The sequence below is a fragment of the Lonchura striata genome, chromosome 5, assembly GCF_046129695.1.
Source record: "Lonchura striata isolate bLonStr1 chromosome 5, bLonStr1.mat, whole genome shotgun sequence".
NCBI lineage: Eukaryota > Metazoa > Chordata > Aves > Passeriformes > Estrildidae > Lonchura > Lonchura striata.
In genome coordinates, this window is record NC_134607.1 from 44,375,747 (window position 1) to 44,398,095 (window position 22,349).

Here is a 22,349-nt window from a genome sequence, read left to right on the forward strand (position 1 = left end):
TTGGTGCCAGTAGACTGAGTGACACTGGGAGAAACGGGGAAGAAACAGACGTGCGTTTGCAGCTGTGTGAAAAACTCGTCCCTGCTCCAGCCGAACGTATCAAACACCTCGCGCGCCCGAGGGCGAGATAACCCCAACAGCGCCTGGCACTTTTACACTACGGGGTTTTTTCAACCTCTGACCCTCAGCACGGGTTGAGAGAGGAGAGCAGGCTGCGGCCGCCCCGCCGCTCCCGCCCGTTACCCAGCGCGGCCCCGCCGGGCCGGGCGGGCGCGTGGGCGGGGCGGGCGGAAGGAGCCCGTGTCCTTCCGGGCCGCGGGCCGGCGCTGGCGGGAAGCGGAGCCGGGCCATGGACAGGTGAGGGCCGGCTGAGCCCGGGCCGTGGACAGGCGAGGGCCGGCTGAGCCGGGCCGTGGACAGGCGAGGGCCGGCTGAGCCCGGGCCGTGGACAGGCGAGGGCCGGCTGAGCCGGGGCCGTGGACAGGCGAGGGCCGGCTGAGCCGGGCCGTGGACAGGCGAGGGCCGGCTGAGCCGGGGCCGTGGACAGGCGAGGGCCGGCTGAGCCGGGGCCGCGCCGGCTGGAGCGGCTGTGCGCAGTGCGGGCTGCGAAACGCAGCGGGCCTGCAGCGGCTCCGGAACGCACCGGAGGGGTTTTGTCGGCCGAGACCTTTAAGTCTGACTGTTGCTTCTTGGTTAAGCGGGAGCCGTGAGCTGCTCGGGGGTCGCGGGGCCGAGCCTTTGCCAGGCCTGCTGAGGCGTGCCCGCACAGCACAGCCCACCGGGCGGGCTCCGCTGCTCCGAGTGACTGGGAATGGGGGTTTCCCTTCGGCAGGACACGTGAGCGTTCCCAGCCTGTGGAGACTGCGTTATCCGGAGGGAAAAGTCATGTAGTGAAGTCATGCCATTCTTTCTGTTTCATTTTTCAGTTCAAAATTGGAATTTCCTTGTGTTGTTCTTCCCTTCCCTCTTTCCCGCTCGCCCTTCCCTCCCTTATGTTGTAGGAGGAACAAAGTCTGGGTTTTCACGCAACCTTGTTTCCCTGAGCTAATAAGCAGTGCTAGATTTCTGCAGAGGAAGCTGGACATAAGTAGTAAGATTGGAGATGACTTAACGCTTTAAGTTTCCTGGTTGTGCAGTTATGTCGGCATGACAGTAAGATCTTGGATGTCCTGCTTGAATTCACTGGCTTGTTTTCTCTCTGTGTTGCTGTTCTGTAGAAATGGTTTTGAAGACATGTCATCCCCCCATGATCCTGAAGTGGTCAGACCTGGACGGAAGCAAGGCTCTCAGAAAAGAGTTTCTAGTATCCTTTTTCTGTAAAGAATTTTTGTCTTTAATTGCTGTGTTCACCAGGTGTGTATATTTTTGATACTGCTTTGATTTTCCTGGGTGTATGAATTCAAGTGGTTGTGAGAACTATATGAGAACTACATGACTCAATTCCTGAGCTTTTGGAAAAGAAAAATACGTTTCCTTCATTATATCTTAATTTTATGATTTTATGTTTATTTGCAGGTATTGTAGTATCCGAGTCCTATGATGATCTACTGTATCTTAACTTTCCATCTACTGTCATAGCAAGAGTAGTGCACAGATACAGATTTAAACTTCCATAGAAATCTCCCCCCTTGCTTTTTTACTATAAGGACCCCACCACCACCACCACCACCACGAGGTAGTTTGACAGCTAAGATAATGGTTTTTTCATGGTTATGATAGCAAAGGAATCCAATAAATTTGTTTGTTCTTCTGGGTTTTGCATCTAAATAAAGCTTCTGAGATACTTGTCCTGATTATATTGTGCCTAAGAATCAAGATACTTCTGAATGCTACTAGCAGAAGCTACTGAAACTTTTATACAACTGCTTCTTAGTAAATCATGCCTAGGGCACTAAACCTGGTTGCTGACAGGAAGAAGAAAAGTAGAGCAATGGAGCACCTGCAACTGAGAGAGGGAACATTCTAAAACATGCATTCAGACTCAGATCTTTTTGTTGTGGTTGATGTAGCATGCAGCAGCTCCTCATGAAGCAGAAGGGCTCTCTTTGATCTGAGCTGCTGTGAGTAGTCCCAGACCTGTGTTGTCCATATTTCTGAACTTCACTTTGTGGTGTCCCTTTTAACCCCCCAGCTCTTAAGGTTCTGATGAAACATTTTATAAAACTTTTCTGGTTTACTCTGGAAGATGTGTAATTTTCATACCATTTGAGTTATGACAAACTATTTTTCCTTTCCAAGTTACCACATTCATTTAGAATAAATACAAAAGTGTGTTTAGGAGAGTGTTTCTTAACTTGTTTACTAATTAGTTCTTACATCCCTGGATGACACTATTGGAAACATGACGCCTAAAAGCCAGTGTCTTTCCCGAACTCCTAATTCATTACTTCACCAGCCAGGTAAGACTGCCTGCTTGTCTGCTTACTATTTAGTTAAAGATTTTTATGTGCTTGTACTTAATAATTAATTAATAGCAATCCATAAGAATGACATGGATGTGCTGCAATCCAGTGAAGGCCCACAAAGTTGGTAAGTGGGTTGAGTACCTGGCATATGAGGAGAGACTTGAAAAGAGCTGGGATTGTTTATCCTGAGGAACAGGTTGGGGGATCTTGTAAATAGATATAAATATTGGATGGGAGGGAGTAAAAAAATAGCCAAGTTTTTCGTGGTGCCCTGAAAAGTCAAGAGGCAATAGGCACAACAGCATATACAAGGAATTCTGTTTAAACATTTAAAAACACCCCTTTTTTTACTCTAAGAGTTGAATGCTAGAACTGGTTGCCCAGATAGTCTATGGAGTCTCTCTCCTTGGAGATAAATAAAGCTGGACAAGGTCCTAAGAAATCTTTTCTAGTTGACAGACCTTTGGGCTGCCTTATGCTTTAAGGGTTTGGAGACCAATTTCCAAGAAAGAATGAGTGGATATATACTGCTCTTTATGCTCATGTGTGTTTACAATGAACTCTGGTAACTGAAGGTATGTTGCCTATTTGGTGTATATATACAACCTGCTTTCAGGTTTCTGTCTGCACTTCATAAGCACTTCAGTCCCTGTTAGAAATTTATTTTTGAATTTCTGGGTGGAGTTGAGCAGCTTGAAATACTTTTTCTTTTCAGAAAAGCCTCTTTCTCTTTCAGGTACTGCATTACATCGCAGCTCCATGAAGCCATCAGATATGTCTGCCATCCTGGGAACAGGAGGGAAGTCTCCTCTCATTCTACCAACTCCTGGACTTTTTGGCAATCTGTCAATGGTAAGATGGTTAGAGCATGTTTTTCTCTTTTTTCCCTGTGAAACATAAGAAAGTTCAGTGTTTCTATGTTGTTTGCTCCAAAGATAAACTGTGAGTGGTACAAGCTTGCTTGTACTGCTCTTGCTGTTTACCGCTGGTGTTAATCATTACTGTGTTGTTCTTTGAGATGATGCAGTGAGGAATCATAGAGGTTTACAAGGACTTTCCAAATACACCATGTGTGTTAAGCTAGTCCTCATAACGTCAGTTTGTGACTACAAAAATCCTGACTGTGCTTGTCTACAAATTCTTCAAAGATAATTGTTTTATGTTAGCAAGTTAAAATTTTGAGTTTTTTCTTATTTTGGCATTTTCCAGTATTAGGCTTCACTAGAGTGTTGAAGTTTAGACTTCAAAGAACAAGCTCTTCTGATGACTTTTTAGATGACATTGATGATCTACTGGAGTGTATTTGGAAAAACACTGATTGGGAAAGTTATCAGTAGGGACCTCTGAAGTATTTTATCTCCATTTATTTTTAAATTAACTCTAAAGAAGTTAAGGTGTTTTTCTCTAGCTACATTTTAATTAATTCTCCTCTTTAATTGTTTCTGTGGTTTGATACAGCCATTTGTTTCTCCATAAATTATCAGCTTCTAGGGCCTACTTGATCAATGTATATACAGAGCTCTTGGCACTGTGTCCTGGGGTGACTAAATTGGCCCCAATCCAGGACACACTGGTAACTTTTTAAGGCATAGTTGCACCTTATCTAAAGGTAGTTATTTCATTATTAGATTTTTAGGATTCTCTGTTTATTCATATAGAAGAAAAAAAGGTGTAGCTAGGCTTGTAATATCTGAGATTACAATGTATTTCTTTATGTTCTTGTGGTTGCAGTTGGATGAAAGTAGCTGGACAATGGCACTTTCACCTCAGCAGAGAGGAATGTTTGTAAACGCAGATGTGTCCAATATGACAGAAGATGTCACTATGAGTGCTGTGTTCTTACGTGAGGATGATCCTGGGGAAGCTGGTGAGACAGTTTGAAGTTTTACTAATAACTGATCCCAGTTCTGATTTCTGGGGTATAAATATATGTGTCATTTTTAAAAAATGTCTGTATTATTTTGCTGGTATTTCTTAGTCAAAAGCAGGCTAGTTTTAAAAGTTCAGAAAATTACTCCAATTTATTGGAATTTTGTGAGTTTGTGCTTTCTGTGGAACCTGTTCTGATGGAACAAATGTGATGCTCTAGTGATGTGGGAAGCAAACTGGATTAGTTTTGTGGAGACACACAAATGAGTTAATGGTTGAAATTCTTGCAAGTGGTGTATTTACAACAGAAGTTTTATAACTGACATTGCCCATAGCTTCTGTAGATCTTAACTGTCTTAGCTGATAAATGCTTCTGACTTCATGAGATAGTTCATATCATCATTGTACTCATTTAAATTTGCAAAAATGAGATGTCATCAGAAGAATGTTTTCATAGTTCAATGGAGGTTTTTTTAGCAAATTGTGCCTCACTAATATGGCTGTTTCTTCTTATATCTGTCCTAGCTACTATGAGCATGTACTCAGACTTTCTGCGTTCCTTTCTGAAGCATACATCAACTACCATTTTTGATCTTGTGGACGAGTATGAGAGTATTTGTAACAGTCAGGTAAGTCCTTACTTGGTTTTTTATTTACTTTATTTTACATTCCCTTCCCCAGGCAGTGTTGCTGTGAAGTCACAGTGCTTAACATACATACTTTACATCTTCCAGCTTATGAGTCACTGAACACTAGCGTTGAGTAGCATCTCACTTTCCTCAGACACTGCTTAGGCACAGGGAGACCTGTGGTGTAGCTTGCTGAATACTAAAAGTATCATCTGGTGGCTGCTCCACTGAAAGTGTCAAGTGGCAATAAACATTAGCAGATGTATAAATGTTTTTATTAATAAGATGGATTAAAATGTACTTATTTCTCTCATATGTAAATAAATGGAATCATCATTATTTTATAAATAAAATCATAATTTGTAGATATGGTAATCAAACCCATTTGTTGGAAACATTCAGGATAATAAAAAGATTGCTGTAATGGCTTAGGAAAAAACTACAAAAAAATGGGCAGTATTAACTCTATTAATTTATTTCTTTCAGGTGAATATATTAGGGAAAATAGTTTATCGGGCAACTCCTGGACAGCAGAAGTTTTCCAAAACTGCAAGTGTCTTGTGGCTTCTCAAGCAGGAGATGGTAACTTGGAGACTGCTGTCCTCACTTTATAGGTAATTCCTTTGAAAAGCACACTGCACTATGACATTTCTGTACTGAGATGACTTTCTTGGATGGATTTTTTAGGAGTTTATAAATAGGGAGTCAAGCAATTAAGCTTGACTAGCTGATTATTAAGTTGTTATTAAGTTAATAAGCTGCTTATAGAAGTATGTTCTGATATATGTCTATTCATTATTGATTTACAAAAAGGAAAGTTGTAATTTGCAACTTGTAGTATTTTTAAGAACATTTTTGTAAAGTTTTTTAAGCATTTATACATAGGCATTTTGCTAATTTTTTTCACCTTTTGTTTTAATCTTTAGTGTTTTGCATTTTTATTTCTAGAGACAGAATACAGTCTGCACTGGAAGATGAAACTGCATTTGATGTCACTGTAAGGATGGACTCTTTTGGCTTTTTCTAAGTGATGTAAGAAGCTAAATAAGCAACATGTAGGCTAAATGCTTGTGTTTTACTTTTGGAATCTCAGAGTGGCAGTCACTCAAAATTCAAAAGTGAAAAGTTAGACTAATTTTTATCAAGACAATTATTAAATTATTTAATCTATTGTGAAGAGTAGGTCTAAATATTCAGTTCTAAAGAGAGATTGCCTGTGTAAAAATTATTGTAAACTATTATTTGTTTTGTTTTCTTAAATATCCTGAGTTGGAAGGGATGCACAAGGATCATTGACTCCTACTCCTGGCTCTGTACAAGATAACCCTAAATTCACTGGAAATAACTAATTTATTTCTTTTTAAAAGCTGCATCAGTAGCTGTGGCGTTCCCATAGGTCAGAGATAATTTTGCTTTGCTTAAAAGAAGAACATGTGGTCTCAAGCTCCCCAGCCTTTGCAGTCCTGATTGAAATTTACTTCAAGAGAAATCCAAATTTTTGCTCTTCCTGTTAGAGCTGTAATCATCTTGTCATGTCAATACAGTGCTTCCAGCCTTTGCTGTCAGAATATGCTTAGGAAAACAAGACAATAAGTAAAATTACTCTGCCTTTGTAAAATTTATGATTGCAGATCTTTCTTATCAGTCATAAAATAGCTTCTTCTACAATTCCCGCTGCTAAGTTGTCGGTGTTAAACACTGTTGTGTGAAAAATTCCCAGTTTGCTCCTACCTGTGTTTTTTAGGAAAACACATCTTCTGTTCTCTTTTTATTGCAAGTCTAATGAAAGATAAATTAATGTAGGAGATGCAATAGAAGGATCAGGACTCTGGGGTTGATATTTTTTGGTTTTCACACTTTTTAATGATTTTCTTTTTCAATTTAAAGTAACAAATAGGATTTAAAATAATATGCAGGCAGTCAAGGAATCTACTGTGTGGAATCTTCCTCTGGTCATGTATTTGTGAATTATACTCTAAGTCTCATTTTTACAGTTTTTAGTGTAACTGGATGTAAAAGATGAAATAATGTATAAGGCATTTACTTTTTAAGAAGAGGGACGGGTATATAGCATACTGAACTTTTAGCAAATTTCTGCATTAGTATGTGTTCAATTTGATATTTCTGGTTTTGTGGAAATTTTCTTTTCCATGAAGTAATAATCAGCTTTTTCTTAAATAGGCTTTAACTGCTAGTGAAAAATCTACTGTAGACAACTTGTTTCAGAAAGATTCACTTGTTCGACAAAGTCAGGTATGATGGAAGGTTTTTAATATGGAACTGAAAATAGATTAAATGTTCGTAAAACTAATGCTCTGTGCACTTTTTGGGGTCGTTTCCAATATTTTTTTTTTATTCACTCAAGTGTGTATTAATTGTATGCATAAAAATGATGCTCCTTAGTTGCTAAAGATCGGACTGTTCTGCAAAGGATGAAAGGCTGAAAGCTGTTCCCATTTGCAGCATCTGTTACTGTTGATGGTAACTGATAAACTGTTAAGTAGCACTGAATTAAACTGCAGTATCCAGTGAGAAAGGGAGAAAAAGTGCCAACCACCTTCATATTGGATACTTAAAATGCAAGTGGAGTAGTCTTCTGGATCTATCAGCCTTTTAGTTGCTGCTTAGATAATGAGTGGATTCAGAGATGAGAGGAAGTCAGGAAAAGTATTATTTGTTACATGTTTGGTTTAAAAATGCAATTTTATTTTATTCTAGCTGGTGGTGGATTGGCTAGAGAGCATTGCTAAGGATGAAATTGGGGACTTCTCCGATAATATTGAGTTTTATGCAAAAACAGTATATTGGTGAGTTAAGACTTTCTTTGATTATATACATTTTCCCATCAAGTGTAAGATTCACAGTTACAGAATCTTGAAGTGGTCTCTTTAGGTTGTTAATTCAATTCATTTATTTTCTTTAAATTCATACATGTAAGATTGAAATTTCTTACCCATCCACTGAAGTAAATCTCAGAAGTTGGTGCCTTTTGGGGGAAAAGATGAAAGGAAAAAACATCAAACAATTTTAATTTAATATTTGTCTGGCTTTAGTTTTTGCCTGCCTAAGTTCTTACCACTTTGTGTCATTGACCCTTCGCCAGAAGCCTCTATTGTCACCTTTATTATCACTGATAGATATAATGGCAGAATGGACCAAAGATTATCTTTCATGCTAGATGCCTAGAGTAAACTTGCTTTTAACGGCCAGTGAATTCAGGCTTTTGGAATTATGTGTTTATCCTCAGTTAAATTTCTGTCTTAGACTGATTTCATAGTAATGGTAATGGGAAAATTGCTTATGCAGAAGTCAGTTAATAGTGGAATACACAAATGATTGAAATAACTGATGCTTTTGAAAAAGTCAAATATATGTTAATTAATTCTAATATTGTATTTGTGACATGTTACATTTTCCTAACAGTAGTAGAGTCCATTGATGTATCAACCAAACCAAGTGTCTGTTCGGTAAACATACTCTATGTAACAAAATATATCTTTCAATATTTGTCTTACTAAAAGATGCTTGCTAAAAAAGCCATTTTTCTGTAAAACATTTCACTGCTTTCAGGGATAACACACTACACACCCTGAAGCAGCGACAGTCAAGTACATACATGGGAAGTTCTCGTCCTCTGGTAACAGAGTTAGTAAGTATTATATAAAAATAAGGCTTGGCTTCAAAATGGGCTAGAGAAATATGCTATCTTCAGATTGCCATCAATTCTTACATAGTTGTGCTATCTAAAAGTAGTTGTAGTATCTAAAAATTGCTACAGAAATTGTGAGGCAGAGCACATCAAAACTTCTTTCATGGGTCACTGTGGACTTGTGTTTTCTTCCAGCAATCCCTTCCACACTCCCCCTCCACCCCCGCACAAGTACTTGTGATCTATTTGGTGACGTAATGGCTTTATTATGACTAAAACAAGCTCATGTTCCTAACCAAAAAGCTTCTAAAACTTTGGGGAGCCCTTGCAGATAAGGGAATGCTGTCTTCATGCAGTAACATACAATGAAAACAAATCCTAGTGCAATACTTTGACAGTTCTATAATGAATGCTAATGGGGAGAAGTCAAGGAAAGAAAGGACTGTCCATTAAAACAAGGTGATGAGCTGCCTCAGTGACAGAAAAGCAGCCATAGAAGATTAATTCAACTGGGGAGTGATCTGAGGTATTGATTGGCTTTAGAAAATCTCTTTGGATTACATAGATGCAAGTGCAGCTCTTGTGAAAAACCTCACATAGAAGGTGGAGGAGGACAAACGGTCTGGGAGGTGGAAAGACAGAAGGGCAAAGGATGTTTGAAGATGAGAAGAGCTGTAAAATAAGAAAATTGGGGCAAATAAAAGGGCAGTGGAGTAAATTAATTGCATTGACTTCTCCTGATAGGAACAGTGACAGAAAAGGAATAAAAGAAATTAGAGGAAAAACAGAAGTATCATGTTCAATATTACGTGGGTTGTATGGATTGTTGTGCCCACATGGAAAATTGACTCCAAATTATAAAATGGGGCAGGATGTTAATGGAAGAGAAATGTAGATATTGTGTAGATGAGTGATGACTTCTTTCCTTGCAGGATCCAGATGCTCCTATTCGACAGAAACTGCCGCTTGATGATTTGGACCAAGAAGATGATGCAAGATTGTTGAAGTATCTCTTCACTCTCATCAGAGCAGGAATGACAGATGAGGTAATGCAAGTTTTAATTAAGTAAACATAAGTGTCTTACTGTTTTTGCAAATAAGCTCTGTACTAAAATGTCTAAATTTGGCTTGTAGTGATTCAGTTTTTAATGTGTTGTCAATACTGACTGCCAAATTAATATTTTAATCAAACTTTGTTTTAGTTAAATAATTTTGGGTGTAGAATAGATGTTAAGGAAAAAATGTAGTTTTGGGTGTTTGGGTTGTTTGATGAAATTTTTTCACTGTTGTGTTTGGTACTAAATACCACCAAGACAAACACATAGAATGCTTTAAAAAGCTTTCTAATTGTGTCTCTAATCATGAATGAATTATCAGACATGTATACATAATGATACTTGAGTAATGGGGAGGAAAGGGGATTTGAGATTCTTGTGCCAAAGACCGTAACTGAGGAGTATGAGTACTTGCTCATATTCTGTGCCAATATGGTGCACATCTATTCTTTTTGTGATGGTATGGGAATATGAGCATATTGCTGCAGGGCAGTGTGATTAGAGATTTGCAGCTTCAGTTGCAACTGGGAAGGCTAAGTAGACTGGGAAGGTGGATGACTGTATGAAGACAATGATTAAACATCTAGCAACATTAAGCAAAAGGGCTATGCTTTACACTAATTTTACCAGAATGATGCATAACAGCTGTTTAGCTAACAAAGACAAGGCTGTAGCACATTTCTTACGTTGCTGTAAATACTTACTGAAAGTGGGAAAAAGATGACATCTGCATTGAAATCTTTCAGTTGTTTTAAGTCCTCTGTGCTTATTTTTCACATGGTAGAATCTCTACACAAATTAACTGTTTTAGTAATATTCACATTTTTAAAGAAGAAGCTGGAAGTTTTCCTACCTTGAAGTGTGTTGCTGAGAAAATGCATTATTTTTCAGGCACAGCGCTTATGCAAACGATGTGGTCAGGCCTGGAGAGCTGCAACTTTGGAAGGCTGGAAATTGTATCATGATCCTAACATAAATGGAGGTATCTGCTCCAAAGTGCATTTTGAGACAAATATAAAAATACTAAGATCTCATAGTATCTGTTTGTGGCAAAGAGAAATAGCTCTTTATTTTCACCTGATGAGCCTTTTTTGGTATCTGGAATATTTTAGCATGTCTGTTGAACATGTAAAAACTAACATGAAGTTACTTTAGTTGAAGGTGAGTTCATTGAATCCATCTACACACACTAAAGTCACTTTCTTTAAGTCAGACATAATCACTAGGAAATAGATGTCTCAGAGTTATGTACAGATCTTCTCCACCTCCATACTTGGGTCTGCATCTTCTTAACATCTGGCTTATGCCACCTAGCACACATTTTGTTGCTTACAGATTCAAATTGGACTATATACCCAGGTTCAGAAAAGTGTAGTAGGACGAGAGTTCAGCAAATGTAAACGCAGGAGAAAGAGATGCTTTTAAAATATTTGAAAATTGTAAAGTACCTTTGTCCTTGGTTCCTTGCACATGGTTCCCCATTTATAACACAGTATCTTCTCTCTGTATTCAGTACATTGCAGGATTTAGCAAGGAATTTAAGAATGAGTCTAAGTGTTGTTTATAGCTGGGTGTGGAAGGCTTAATGCTTTCCTTTTGTTCAAATCCTGATAGCCTGTTGCTTTTATCTGCATGCCACACCACTGTCCTAGCTTTTCTTTGAGTCTGCCTACCTAACCTGTTGTTACACAGGTATAAATGTCCATGCAGATGCATGCCAAATAGAAGCACTTAAGCAGTGACATTTTTAAGAAGCTTTGATTAAGATACAAAAATTCTTTTTTTCCCATTAACTTTGTTTTTTCCAAATGTATACACTGTAGATATGTTACAGCCAAAAGCATTATTTTTTTAAAAGCTAGATAGCAACCATGTTTTTAAATTACTGTAACTAATAGATGGAAATTCACAAAACTAGCCAGAAAAGCCACCTTGCAGTCCAGTCAAAAACATCAAAATGTTTTAGGAGGAGTTCTAAAGGGATTGAAATTGGGCTATGAAAAAAAATAGACTATGATTTTGTAGAAGTTACTGGAGTCTCTTTTTTTAATAACACTTTCTATCTTTTTCCTTTCCCTCTTTTTTTTTTTAATTATTCTTTGCATGTAGGAAAAGAGCTGGAGCCTGTTGAAGGCAATCCATACAGATGCATTTGGAAAATAAGTTGTTGGCGCATGGCTGAAGAGGTAAGACATGCTGCTATTTTTTCTATTAATACGTAAATTTGAACTTTTCTGAACTCTGAAATGGGGTTTTAAGTGAACATATCCACTTTGCGTTTGCTGCTTAGAGTATTTGCAGTTAATGCTTCTAAGAGGACTTCTGGAATATCATATTTCTGTATTGTGAGAAATCTACATAATCAGCAACACTTTTTCTGGAGACATCTGACTTTCTTTTTCTGTTTGAAAGTAAAACAACTGACACTGACTTTTATCTTGACTTAATTGAATGGGAAAGAGAATGCTTTCTTTCCAGGTCAGTGTAAATTTTTCAGTTAAGTAACAGGGGGATGCCAGTGAAGGAAAAGACAGCAAGTGCCTTTTCTTTCTTACTTGCTATTCTTATTTTGGCTCCTTGTGTATCCTGTGGTTTTCCAACTTAGAATCCATTAGATGGAACATTTTGTAATGGATTAATCTCTAATAAAATGTAAAGTGACTAGAAAACTTATATGCTTTTAAAGTTTGGGTGTTTTTACTGTTTATTTTAGGATCAGTTTAATAGATATGAAAGAGCAATCTATGCAGCCCTGAGTGGAAACCTCAAACAGGTATGTCAAGTCCCCTAGTTAAGCAGTGTTTGGTAGTTGTGCATTTCCTTTCTCATATGTGACAATGATACCATCAGAAATAATGCAGTTACTGATTTCTGTACTTTTAAAGATCCAGTAAACAGAACGGTAGCAAACATTGCTGCCTTAGTAGACATGCTCTTTGTAGTACTGGCATGTCTTAATTAAATACATTATAGAATTTCATACACTGCTTTGGTGCCTGAAAATCTGATCCTGAATCACAGTTGCACTGTTTGGGTTCTGGTGTTTCTCCATCTCTTGATAATTTTTACTCTGTTTTTGATTATGTAGCTTCTTCCAGTTTGTGATACCTGGGAAGATACTGTTTGGGCATATTTCAGGGTCATGGTGGACACTCTAGTTGAGCAGGAAATACGAACCTCAGTAGTAACTGCAGAGGAGATGGAGGAGCTCCCTAGAGATTATTTAGAAACAAAGTAAGTTTCAAGTAAAATTGTGCCACAACTACACTCAACAAAGCATCCTGTCTGGAATCTGTGTGGAATATTCAAGGTGATGTTTTTTGTTTTTTCCTTCTTGCTTTGAAGCTGGACTTCAGAAAAAGTTTTTGAAGAACTTCAGGCTACAGACAAAAGGGTACGTAATAATTGCAGTGTTTCTCCTCACTGCTTACCATTTTTAATTGTTCACCAAGTTCTACTTTTTACTGCACTCTTTAATGAAATGCTCAAATATGCACAATTACTAATTTATTTCATAGTTTCTATCCCCAAAAATATATGATTTCTGAATTCAAATATGTTACTACCTCTTAACAGGTTTTGTGTTGCCCTGCCCTATACTTTCCAAAGTAGCTGGGTGTGCTAAAGAAACAGATGACTCTCAAATGTTGACATACAGATCAGACAGAGTGCATCAACTATTGAATAAGCATTCAATAAAATGTTCAAAATTGATTGCATTCCATTTTCTTCCTAGGAGATCTGTATGCATATTTCAGAACAGGCCTTTCAAAATTTAAAAACATATTTGCTTAGACTGTGATTCTTTGTTACTTTTAGCACCCAAAATACTCAGTTCATGAAAGATGAGGATATATAACTTAGAGGTTAATTTTGCAGAGATTAAATTGAAACTACACTTACTTTTATTTGATGTAATTGACACATAGCAATATGATAAATGCTAAGACAAAGACATGCAGTCAGCTACAGATACGCTCATCTGTATTTGCCATTGCAACATAGTACAATCCTCATCATAAAGGAAATTTAGATTTGGATTGCATTTCATGCATTAATGCATTAATTCCTCTGGGGAGAGGGTGGAATTTCTTCCTGATGAAATTTTCACAGACCTTTTCTTTAGGGATTTATACACATTGTTGCTTCTTCTGTCATTTTTGAAAATATTGTCTGTAACATCATTATCTGTAATACCTCCTCTTCGAGCAAAAAGCCCTTGGTGTTGGATGTCTTCCATGAAAGTATTAACTGTACAGACCTATATTCCAGTTCTTTCTTTTAGTTTGTCAATGTTCTTGTAATTTAATGCAGAGACATCAAGTGCCTTTTCTCTTGCTTTTTATGAAGAATACCCTTTGAAATAGGATAGCTTTTTTCCCCCTGAGGAATTTTTGCTTTATTTATAAGTTTGTTTTCTTCATACATTATGCTAGAAGATTTATTCAAAGTTTGAATTTTCTTTTTTTGTCTCCAGAGGGTTATAGAGGAGAATCAGGAACACTATCATGTGATTCAGAAATTCATTATACTTGGAGATGTGGATGGTAAGCATTTCTCTTAAATGATTTTTTTTGGTCAACTGACTACATTATTTTGAGAGAACTTTCCAGAATCTTCTGTATGAATGGATTTTTAGAAGCACACAGTAGGCAAGCTCTGCATTAAAGCTATGCTCTAATCAACAACTGTAGGGACAGTTTGACCTACAGGGTGTTTTCAAAGAAGTTATGAAATCATGTAAATGTGTCAGGATGCATGCCATTCTCCTGAGAAATAACAGAATACATGCAGTACCTTTTTAAGCCAAAGAGCTACATCTTTCCAAAATTGTTGCTATTCTATTTTGTTGGACTTCTGAGATTAAATTATGTTTGTTGAATAAATGCATAATTTTGAAATATTTCTTAGGTGTTTTTTTTCCTTTTTCTCTGTGGTATGGCTAATGCAGACATTTCCTTGGTGGTTATAGGTTTGATGGAAGAAGTCAGCAGGTGGCTTTCCAAGGACAGAAGCGTGCTCCCAGGACACCTCCTTCGTTTCATGACACATCTTATTCTGTTTTTCCGCACTTTGGGTATGCAGACTAAGGTCAGTTCTCTTGTACTTGATTTGCTGTCATAGCAGTAGCCAGTCTTGGAAGTAGAAATACTTGTGTGTGAATATATGGACAGCATATAATGATGGTGAATTACTGCCAGGCTGAGGAGGAGCTGCATGCTTAAATAGTGTATTTGTTGCTCTTGAAGCCTAAAGGAGAAAAAAGCATCCTCATCCCTTCCAGCTCATCTTAAAAATTGGGTTTTGAGGATGGTGGATTTTATGCAGAAGCCCTTTGCTGAGAAGGTCCTGAGTAAAACTTCAGTGTTAGGCTTATTCATAGCAGCCCAGATGTCTTGAATATAACCTGTTCTTCCACAATTGCTGGAATGGTACCTGTTGCTGATGTAAGCTCTTAAGTGCTTCTGCTTGAGGTAATTAGTACCAGCTGAAACTTTCGTATTATCTCCAAGTATAAAGTAAGTATAGCCTACTACCTATCTGGCCTATTTATGCTGAATACACAGATGGGTCACATAACTGTAATTACTCATTTCTGACAATATCACAAGTAATTTGGGGCTCTCCTTTTCTACTGTTTTAAAATTTAGAAGCTATTATGTATCAAGTAAGTTTCTGAATCTTTCTTTTGGGAAAACACAAATGTGTATTTTCATTAGATGATTTAAATACAGCTCTGAGTTACTGTTTATTCATATTTCCAATCATTGCTTGAATCCCTCATGGAAATTTGTTTTGAAGTCAGTTAACATTTAGCTAAATAAGAGGAGTGTGTGTGTATGTATACTAATATTTATATACTATATGTATACTAATTTTTTCTTAGTTTGTATACATACTAATAAATATTTTTACATGCATTTTACAGAGTAGGTCTTTAAGCTAAAGTGCAGTAGAACTAGCCATTAGCATATGTGTGACAGAGGGGACAAAAAAGGTACAATTTCCTACATGAATTCAATTGTGGGAATTTGTAACAGTTGATTCTGCCTTTACAGTTTTAGAGTAGATGAATTTATTGTATCATTACTTGATCAACCCTCACTAGACTTCATGGGGAAAAGGCAGAAGTGCAAGCTTTTATATTTATTGTGTATTAATTGTATGCAGTTCATATAGATGTATGCTTAGATGGTCTTCAATTTACACATATAAATTAAAATTATAATTCCTCACAGCAATAAACACTTGAGTCTTGGCTAAGGCAGTTTCATGTGCTTGGACTATAGTGGTTATTTAACATAGGATATTCCAGATGAATCAAGTGATATTTATACCCTGTTACATTATAATTTCCTATAATAAAACAGGGCATGTAGCACACTGCAGTAGTAATCTGTGTACCTGACATTTTTGTTTATTAATTTAAAATATATGGTAAAATGGAAAGATTTAAAACTCCTGTGAAAAGTAAGTAATCCTGTAAATTCCAGATAGACCAAAGACTATATTATCTAGTTGCTGAAAAAAAAAATCTTTGGAACACTAAATCTTTTAATCAGAAGATGTGCTTTTTAAATCATGCTCCAAGAGAAACAGTTCTTCCAGTTGAGCCTGTTTGTGTAGATTATTGAAGCAGGAATAGGCAAATAACCTTGTGTCTGTTTTAGTAGTGATAGCCTGTCAAGTACCTTTTATTTTCCATATTATCTGATTTAAAATTGAATTTATACTTGTTTGCAATAAGGAGGAAGTTTCTGTGGAAGTCCTGAAGACCTACATTCAGGTAAGCTTTCAGAAATAGTGTTTGTTTTCTCTGTGATTTGGATGTGAAGGAGGAAGAAAAGCAGACTTAAAGTTACAGGATGATAAGAGCCATGATGGAGCTAATGCTCTACTCTCAAGAGATAATTTTTCAATGGAAGCTTGCCTAATTCACAGATTTTCTGTTAGCAATTCTTAAATAAGAGACAGTTTTATTGATCCTTGTTTAGAGGCTGAGTGGAATCTTCCTGCATCAGAATAAATTAATCAGAAATTTGTTACCCTTTTTAGGTTTAGCCAGTACATGTTTTTACTAAGGAATATATATAAAAATATATATGTTATCTATAAAATACATGTTATATATATATAAATATATATTAAATATAAATATATATATTAAATATTTGTTATATATATTTATATATTAGTGGATATCTTCTATATATTTGCTTTTTATATATTTGCTTCTCATTCTGTATGTTTGGTTTGTGCCAAGCAGCGGTTGGTGTCTGAGAAGCACACAGATTTAATAGCATTTTATGTCAGCCACCTGCCCCCACAGCTCGCTGTGGCTCAGTACGCTTTATTTCTTGAAGATGTTACTGAGAGTGATCAACGCCACCACTGCCTTGAATTAGCAAAAGAAGCAGGTGAGAGACCCTGATGGTCCAATTATCATTCTACATCCTGGGTTATTTTGTCTTTCAGTAGTCTTTGCTCAAAGCCTAGCTATGAATACAATACTCTTTCCTTCTCCAATTTTTTTTTTTCAGTTAAATAAAATTAATTTGCTGATCACTTCTTCAAGTAGGTGTATAGGTGTGTTTTCATTAACTTGGAATTAAACTAAATATCAGTGCTTCTGGGTTATGTCCAAACACACCAGGAAGTAAATGTCAGCTGCCTGTCTCAAATATATGTTCTGAAGCTTGACATGATCATATTGTTTCAGAAAACTAATTATAAAAATACATACCTCTTTGTGGATTTAGGAAGGTTATGAGTATCTTAAATTTTTTGTCCAATTTATAGTGCTTTTTCTTAGCCATGGCAGGTTGTTTACATTAATTGCAAACTTCCTTCCAGGCCTGTACATGAAACTAGAAGGGGATTACAGTGAAGCAGCACACTGTCCATTGCTTGACAATACCTCTGTGCTACTCAGAATACACAAAGAAAAAGATTTCCTTCTGATTTTGTCTTAACTTCTCCTCAGTAATTTTTCAATCACTTTCTTTTAAACTCATCTCAAGTTTCAAAAATAACACATCCTACTTAAGCATCTGTAAAAGAAATATTCTGAGCTTTTCCTGGTACATTCGTGTCAAATCATAATCTTGCTGTCATAATTGTAGAAATCAGTGATCTTAGCAGATACATCTATATGCTGTCTTCAGCACAGATTGAAAAACTTATTAGTTGTCTTATTCTCATATTTGTTATTCTCTGTTACATCAAATCTCATTCTTGTAAAATACTGTCAATAAATGACATAGCGCAAAAGCTTATCTATTATTCTGACAATGTATGTTTGAACAGACTGATAAGAATTACCAGTAGTAAGGAACACGATCAACAGCTGGAGTCTGAAATTCAGTTTGTGTTAAGCTTGAATTCATGATAGTTCTTAGACAGTTCTCTTTCAATCCAGGTCTGGACGTTGCAACCATAACAAAAACTGTTGTTGAAAACATCCGCAAGAAGGATGCTGGGGAGTTCAGCCACCACGACCACGTGCTAGACACAGGCACAACAGAGGTGAGTGCTTCACAGAGCAGATAGTCCAGTTTGCAATCAGCTACGGAATCTTTGACCATGTATGAGCCATATTTTTCCTTCAATAAGGGTGAATATTGCTTTGAAAAAGCCTGTGAGGGAAATCCACTTTCTGTGTGACCAAGTGAGAATATTGGACAAATCTGTAACTCTGTTTCTGCTTCTTCTTGCTCTTTGGGTGTGCTTATCAGCAGCCATACCTTTATACAAGTCAAGATAAGGCCCTTGAAACGATTGCAGCGCCCTATGTTGTCAGGTGTTACTGTAGCCTCTACAGTTCATGAGGATTAGTACTTTGGATCTCAGATGTATCTTTTAAGATGCTGAAGGGGCATTTCTAGCTACAGCAGCCACTGATTTTGCTGACAGTTTCCTTGTCACTGCTGTTGAGCATTGGTTGGATCAAACTCAGTGCTTTAGGGACAGCAGGGTAATGTTAAAGTAATGTTTAGAAAGCAACTGATTGTTTGCAAATTTGTGGTAATGTTTTTGCTGTTCAGTATAAGGTTTAAGCTCCCTAAGAGAAAAAGGTAGTCTATCTAACACAAGAGTTGAAAAACTGATTGAAGATTATAGCAAGAACTCCATAATACATGTTGTTACAGTGTATTTGTATTAAAATTTGAGGAAAACACCACATAATCCATAGAAAAAATGTTGAGAGATAATGCTCTGAATATCTTGAGAATACTTAGAAATAATTTTTTTTATTATTCCAAATGGCAGAGGTTTCCTAAGCTTTTGAATAAAGCAATCCTTGTTACTATGTTGTAATGCTTTCCAAACTTATGTATTGCCCGGACCAGATCTAATGTGTGTTACATCAGCTGTGTGCTTGAAATGGTTGTGAATTTCTGTGTTGGTTTTTACAGGCGGATCAGCTGAAAATAGATGTAATTGACTGGCTCGTATTCGATCCTGCACAGAGGGCAGAAGCACTTAAGCAAAGCAATGCAATCATGAGGAAGTTCTTGGGTACTAAGCTTCACAAATATTGTAGACTTATTTTTAAATGCTGGTTTTGTTCTCACTGGCTCTTGGTACTACATTTGATATAACTTTGGATCTAGTCTATTAAAAAGCATGGGTTTGCCAGCTTAAGAAGATAAGGTATGGAAATTGCAAAGCTCTGATACCCAGTTCACATTCTCATAGCATCCAAGAAACATGAAGCTGCAAAAGATGTGTTTGTGAAGATTCCCCAAGACTCTATAGCAGAAATATATAACCAGTGGGAAGAACAGGGAATGGATACTCCACTTCCAGCTGAAGATGACAATGCTATCCGGGAACATTTATGTATTCGTGCATATTTGGTGAGTTTCAGATATGCAATATTCCAAGTTGCTGTTTTGAAATACTGGTGGCTTTGCCTTGGTGGTAAAACTTTAGCTTTGTCCATTTGATTTAACTTCTGAGTCTTTGATTCATTAAACCTGTGCATGTAATGACATTCTGGTTATTAGATTAGTCAAAAATACCCAAACACTGTTTCCAATGCAATCCAGGAAGCCCATGAAACCTTTAATGAATGGTTTAAACACATGAACTCAGCTCCACAGAAGCCGTCTTTGTTACCACAAGCAAGTTTCACTGAAAAAGTGGCCCATGAACATAAAGAAAAGAAGTATGAGGTAGGTGGAAGTCCACCTTATTTACTGTACACTTTTATGTTTTTGCTTTAGAGGCAGTCTAGTTCAAGGAAAGAAAGTAGAAGACTGCTATTTCATATTATTTAAGGACTCCAATATAAATTATTTTTATGTTGAGAGAGCCTGAAAGAATAATAAGGCAATTGCACAATTAATTCTGTTTTTTTTTCATGACTCAGATTTACATAAAATATTATAATAGTAAATATTATCATGTGTTGGTTGTCAGTGTTATTCATAAATGTGAGCACTTGATTTTGCTACTAACTCTATTAAGTATTATTATTTTTGTTTTCTAAAAGATGCTGCGGTTTTGTTTCGACTGAAGTTCTTTTTGCAGGTCTGCTCAGTAAAAATATACCCTATTCAGTTAACATAAACATTTGTTTTATAAGCACAGAGAATAGGTTGTTTAAAATTGTCTTCCTCTAGTGGCTTTGTTTTGAACAACCTGTCTGACTCTATGGACAGGGCATTAAGCAATGATGGAAATAGCTGTTAGCAGCAGACTTTTAAGTTTTAGCCACTGGCTGAAGATTCTAATTTTAATTTGAGCTGCACTGCCTGTTGCAGTGTGTTTTAAAATAGCCTTGGAAATTATCCTGTTCTGCAGCAGTTTATTTTTTGTTTCTTTGCCAGATGGATTATGGCATTTGGAAAGGCCTCTTGGATGCTCTTACAGCTGATGTTAAGGAGAAAATGTACAATGTGTTGCTCTTTGTTGATGGAGGATGGATGGTTGATGTCAGAGAGGTAAAAGGAAGTTTTATGTCATGACACAGACCACAAAGCTCAGATCACGTGTAGTTGTACCCTTGTGACATTTAGTTTCATGTGTTCCTGTTTAATTGGCTCTGGCCTTGCTGTGAGCATTTAGAGCTTGCTCCCTTAGTAACCATGCAGATCACATCTGACAGTCCACTTCAGGCTGCTTAGGCCAGTTTTCTGCCTCCAACAGTGCTAATTGCGTAGCTGTGCTGAGGTGCCTGTTAAAGGTAGATTTTCACAATACTAATGCGTTCTTTTGCTGTGGTAAGGATGCCGAGGATGACCCTGAGCGAACGCACCAGATGATCCTGCTGCGAAAGCTGTGTCTGCCGATGATGTGCTTTTTGCTGCACACGGTGCTCCACAGCACGGGGCAGCACCAGGAGTGCCTGCGCCTCGCTGACATGGTCGCCTCGGAGCGCCACAAGCTCTACACGGTGAGCTGGCACGGCTGCGACAGCCTGGCTTGCATTGAAAGCTCTGTGGGTTGGCTGTGGAAGAAGCTTCTATATAGAGAGGAAGACACCATATGTTCCTTAACATAAGTTTCTTGATCGCTTCCCGTTCACTGCAGTAGTAAAAGGTTTCCTTGTGTTATGACTTAATGAATCAAAGAGTTAACTTTGAATTATTGAGGATAATGACTGGTGTTCTGACAACCAGTTCTGAGTAGTGCAGTTACTAGTTTCTGGATGGGGGCTATTGAATTTTAACTTCATGATCTTAAAGGTCTTTACCAGCCTAAATTATTCCATGATTCTAAGTTTAGGTGTAGAATCATAATTGATTTCTTTATTTCCATTGCATTTCAAACACTATATAAGCAGGTTTTGGTTTAGAGTGTTTGGTTTACCCATGATTGTCTATGCCTCCAAAAACCTGAAAAACAACCCCAAAATGAGACAGGAGTGTCTTGAGCCTACATTCAAGTAGGCTCAGTTTTGGATGCTGCTACTAACCTCCAATGTCTTACTAAATGTCCTTTTGAAATGCCTGATGATCACACTATCTTAAATAGAAATAAATAATCAAACAGAAAAATAGTAACTTAATTAACCACCACTTACTTTTTTGTATCAGTGCTATTCATTGCAAATAAATATAACTTTATAATGTTTGGTTTTTTGTTATTTATTCTCAGGTATTTTCAAAAGAAGAACTCCGGAAGCTTCTACAGAAGCTGAGGGAATCTTCTCTGATACTTCTGGACCAGGATCTTGATCCTTTGGGATATGAAATTCAGTCATAAGTTTTCATGCGGATAATTCATACTTTCAAAATTTTCTGAGCATGGACATTCTGGTTATTAACAAAAACAAACAAAAGACCCCAACAGAATCACTACTTGGACAAAGTGTTCTCTTTTTGTGGGGTGAAAAACCCCAACCTTCAGATTTCAATTTAAACTTGAAAAAGTATGACCAACTTCAGAGATGTTATTTGTTACGCAACCTTTTTCATGTTTTTTTTCCTAATAAAAGTGCTTGAAAAAGAGAAAATGTTTGTTCTAATCTAAAATGTCATTATATAAATTTGGTGATTTTTCTGAACGTCCTTAATTTATTTTCTATATGCTAAAAAGACTGCCCATAGACCGAAAACATTACTTAGCAGTTAAAATGAGCATGGATACAGGAGGATGGAAAGTGAGACTGCCAGAAGGTGCATGAAGAAAGTAGGGGAGAAGAAAACAGATAAACCAAAAAGCAAAAGTAAGGGGTTACTTCCAGCCCTTTGGGAAGAAAAGGCAGCTTTGCTTCATGGCTTGTAGTGTCCTC

At 37.2% G+C, this 22,349-nt stretch overlaps 1 protein-coding gene across 1 annotated transcript; it reads left to right on the forward strand.

Annotated features, from left to right (window-relative positions):
- Window positions 1–305: 305 nt before the first annotated feature.
- Window positions 306–22,072, forward strand: NUP107 (nucleoporin 107). The gene is made up of 28 exons (XM_077783514.1): window positions 306–357; window positions 1,218–1,303; window positions 2,310–2,399; window positions 3,142–3,257; window positions 4,137–4,272; window positions 4,800–4,903; window positions 5,390–5,517; window positions 5,852–5,900; window positions 7,085–7,156; window positions 7,622–7,710; window positions 8,474–8,552; window positions 9,485–9,598; window positions 10,499–10,589; window positions 11,717–11,793; window positions 12,321–12,380; window positions 12,696–12,841; window positions 12,953–13,001; window positions 14,085–14,154; window positions 14,580–14,698; window positions 16,356–16,394; window positions 16,875–17,025; window positions 18,027–18,133; window positions 19,024–19,126; window positions 19,307–19,467; window positions 19,660–19,785; window positions 20,443–20,556; window positions 20,841–21,008; window positions 21,713–22,072. Exons 1-28 carry the CDS (start codon window positions 350–352, stop codon window positions 21,818–21,820), a joined length of 2,760 nt encoding a protein of 919 aa, XP_077639640.1. The 5' UTR covers window positions 306–349; the 3' UTR covers window positions 21,821–22,072.
- Window positions 22,073–22,349: the final 277 nt, after the last annotated feature.

Coding starts and splice junctions, on each gene's coding strand:
- NUP107 (XM_077783514.1), top strand. Junction 5,901..7,084: donor AAACTGCATTTGATGTCACT/GTAAGGATGGAC, acceptor TTTCTTAAATAG/GCTTTAACTGCTAGTGAAAA. Junction 14,155..14,579: donor TATACTTGGAGATGTGGATG/GTAAGCATTTCT, acceptor TGGTGGTTATAG/GTTTGATGGAAGAAGTCAGC.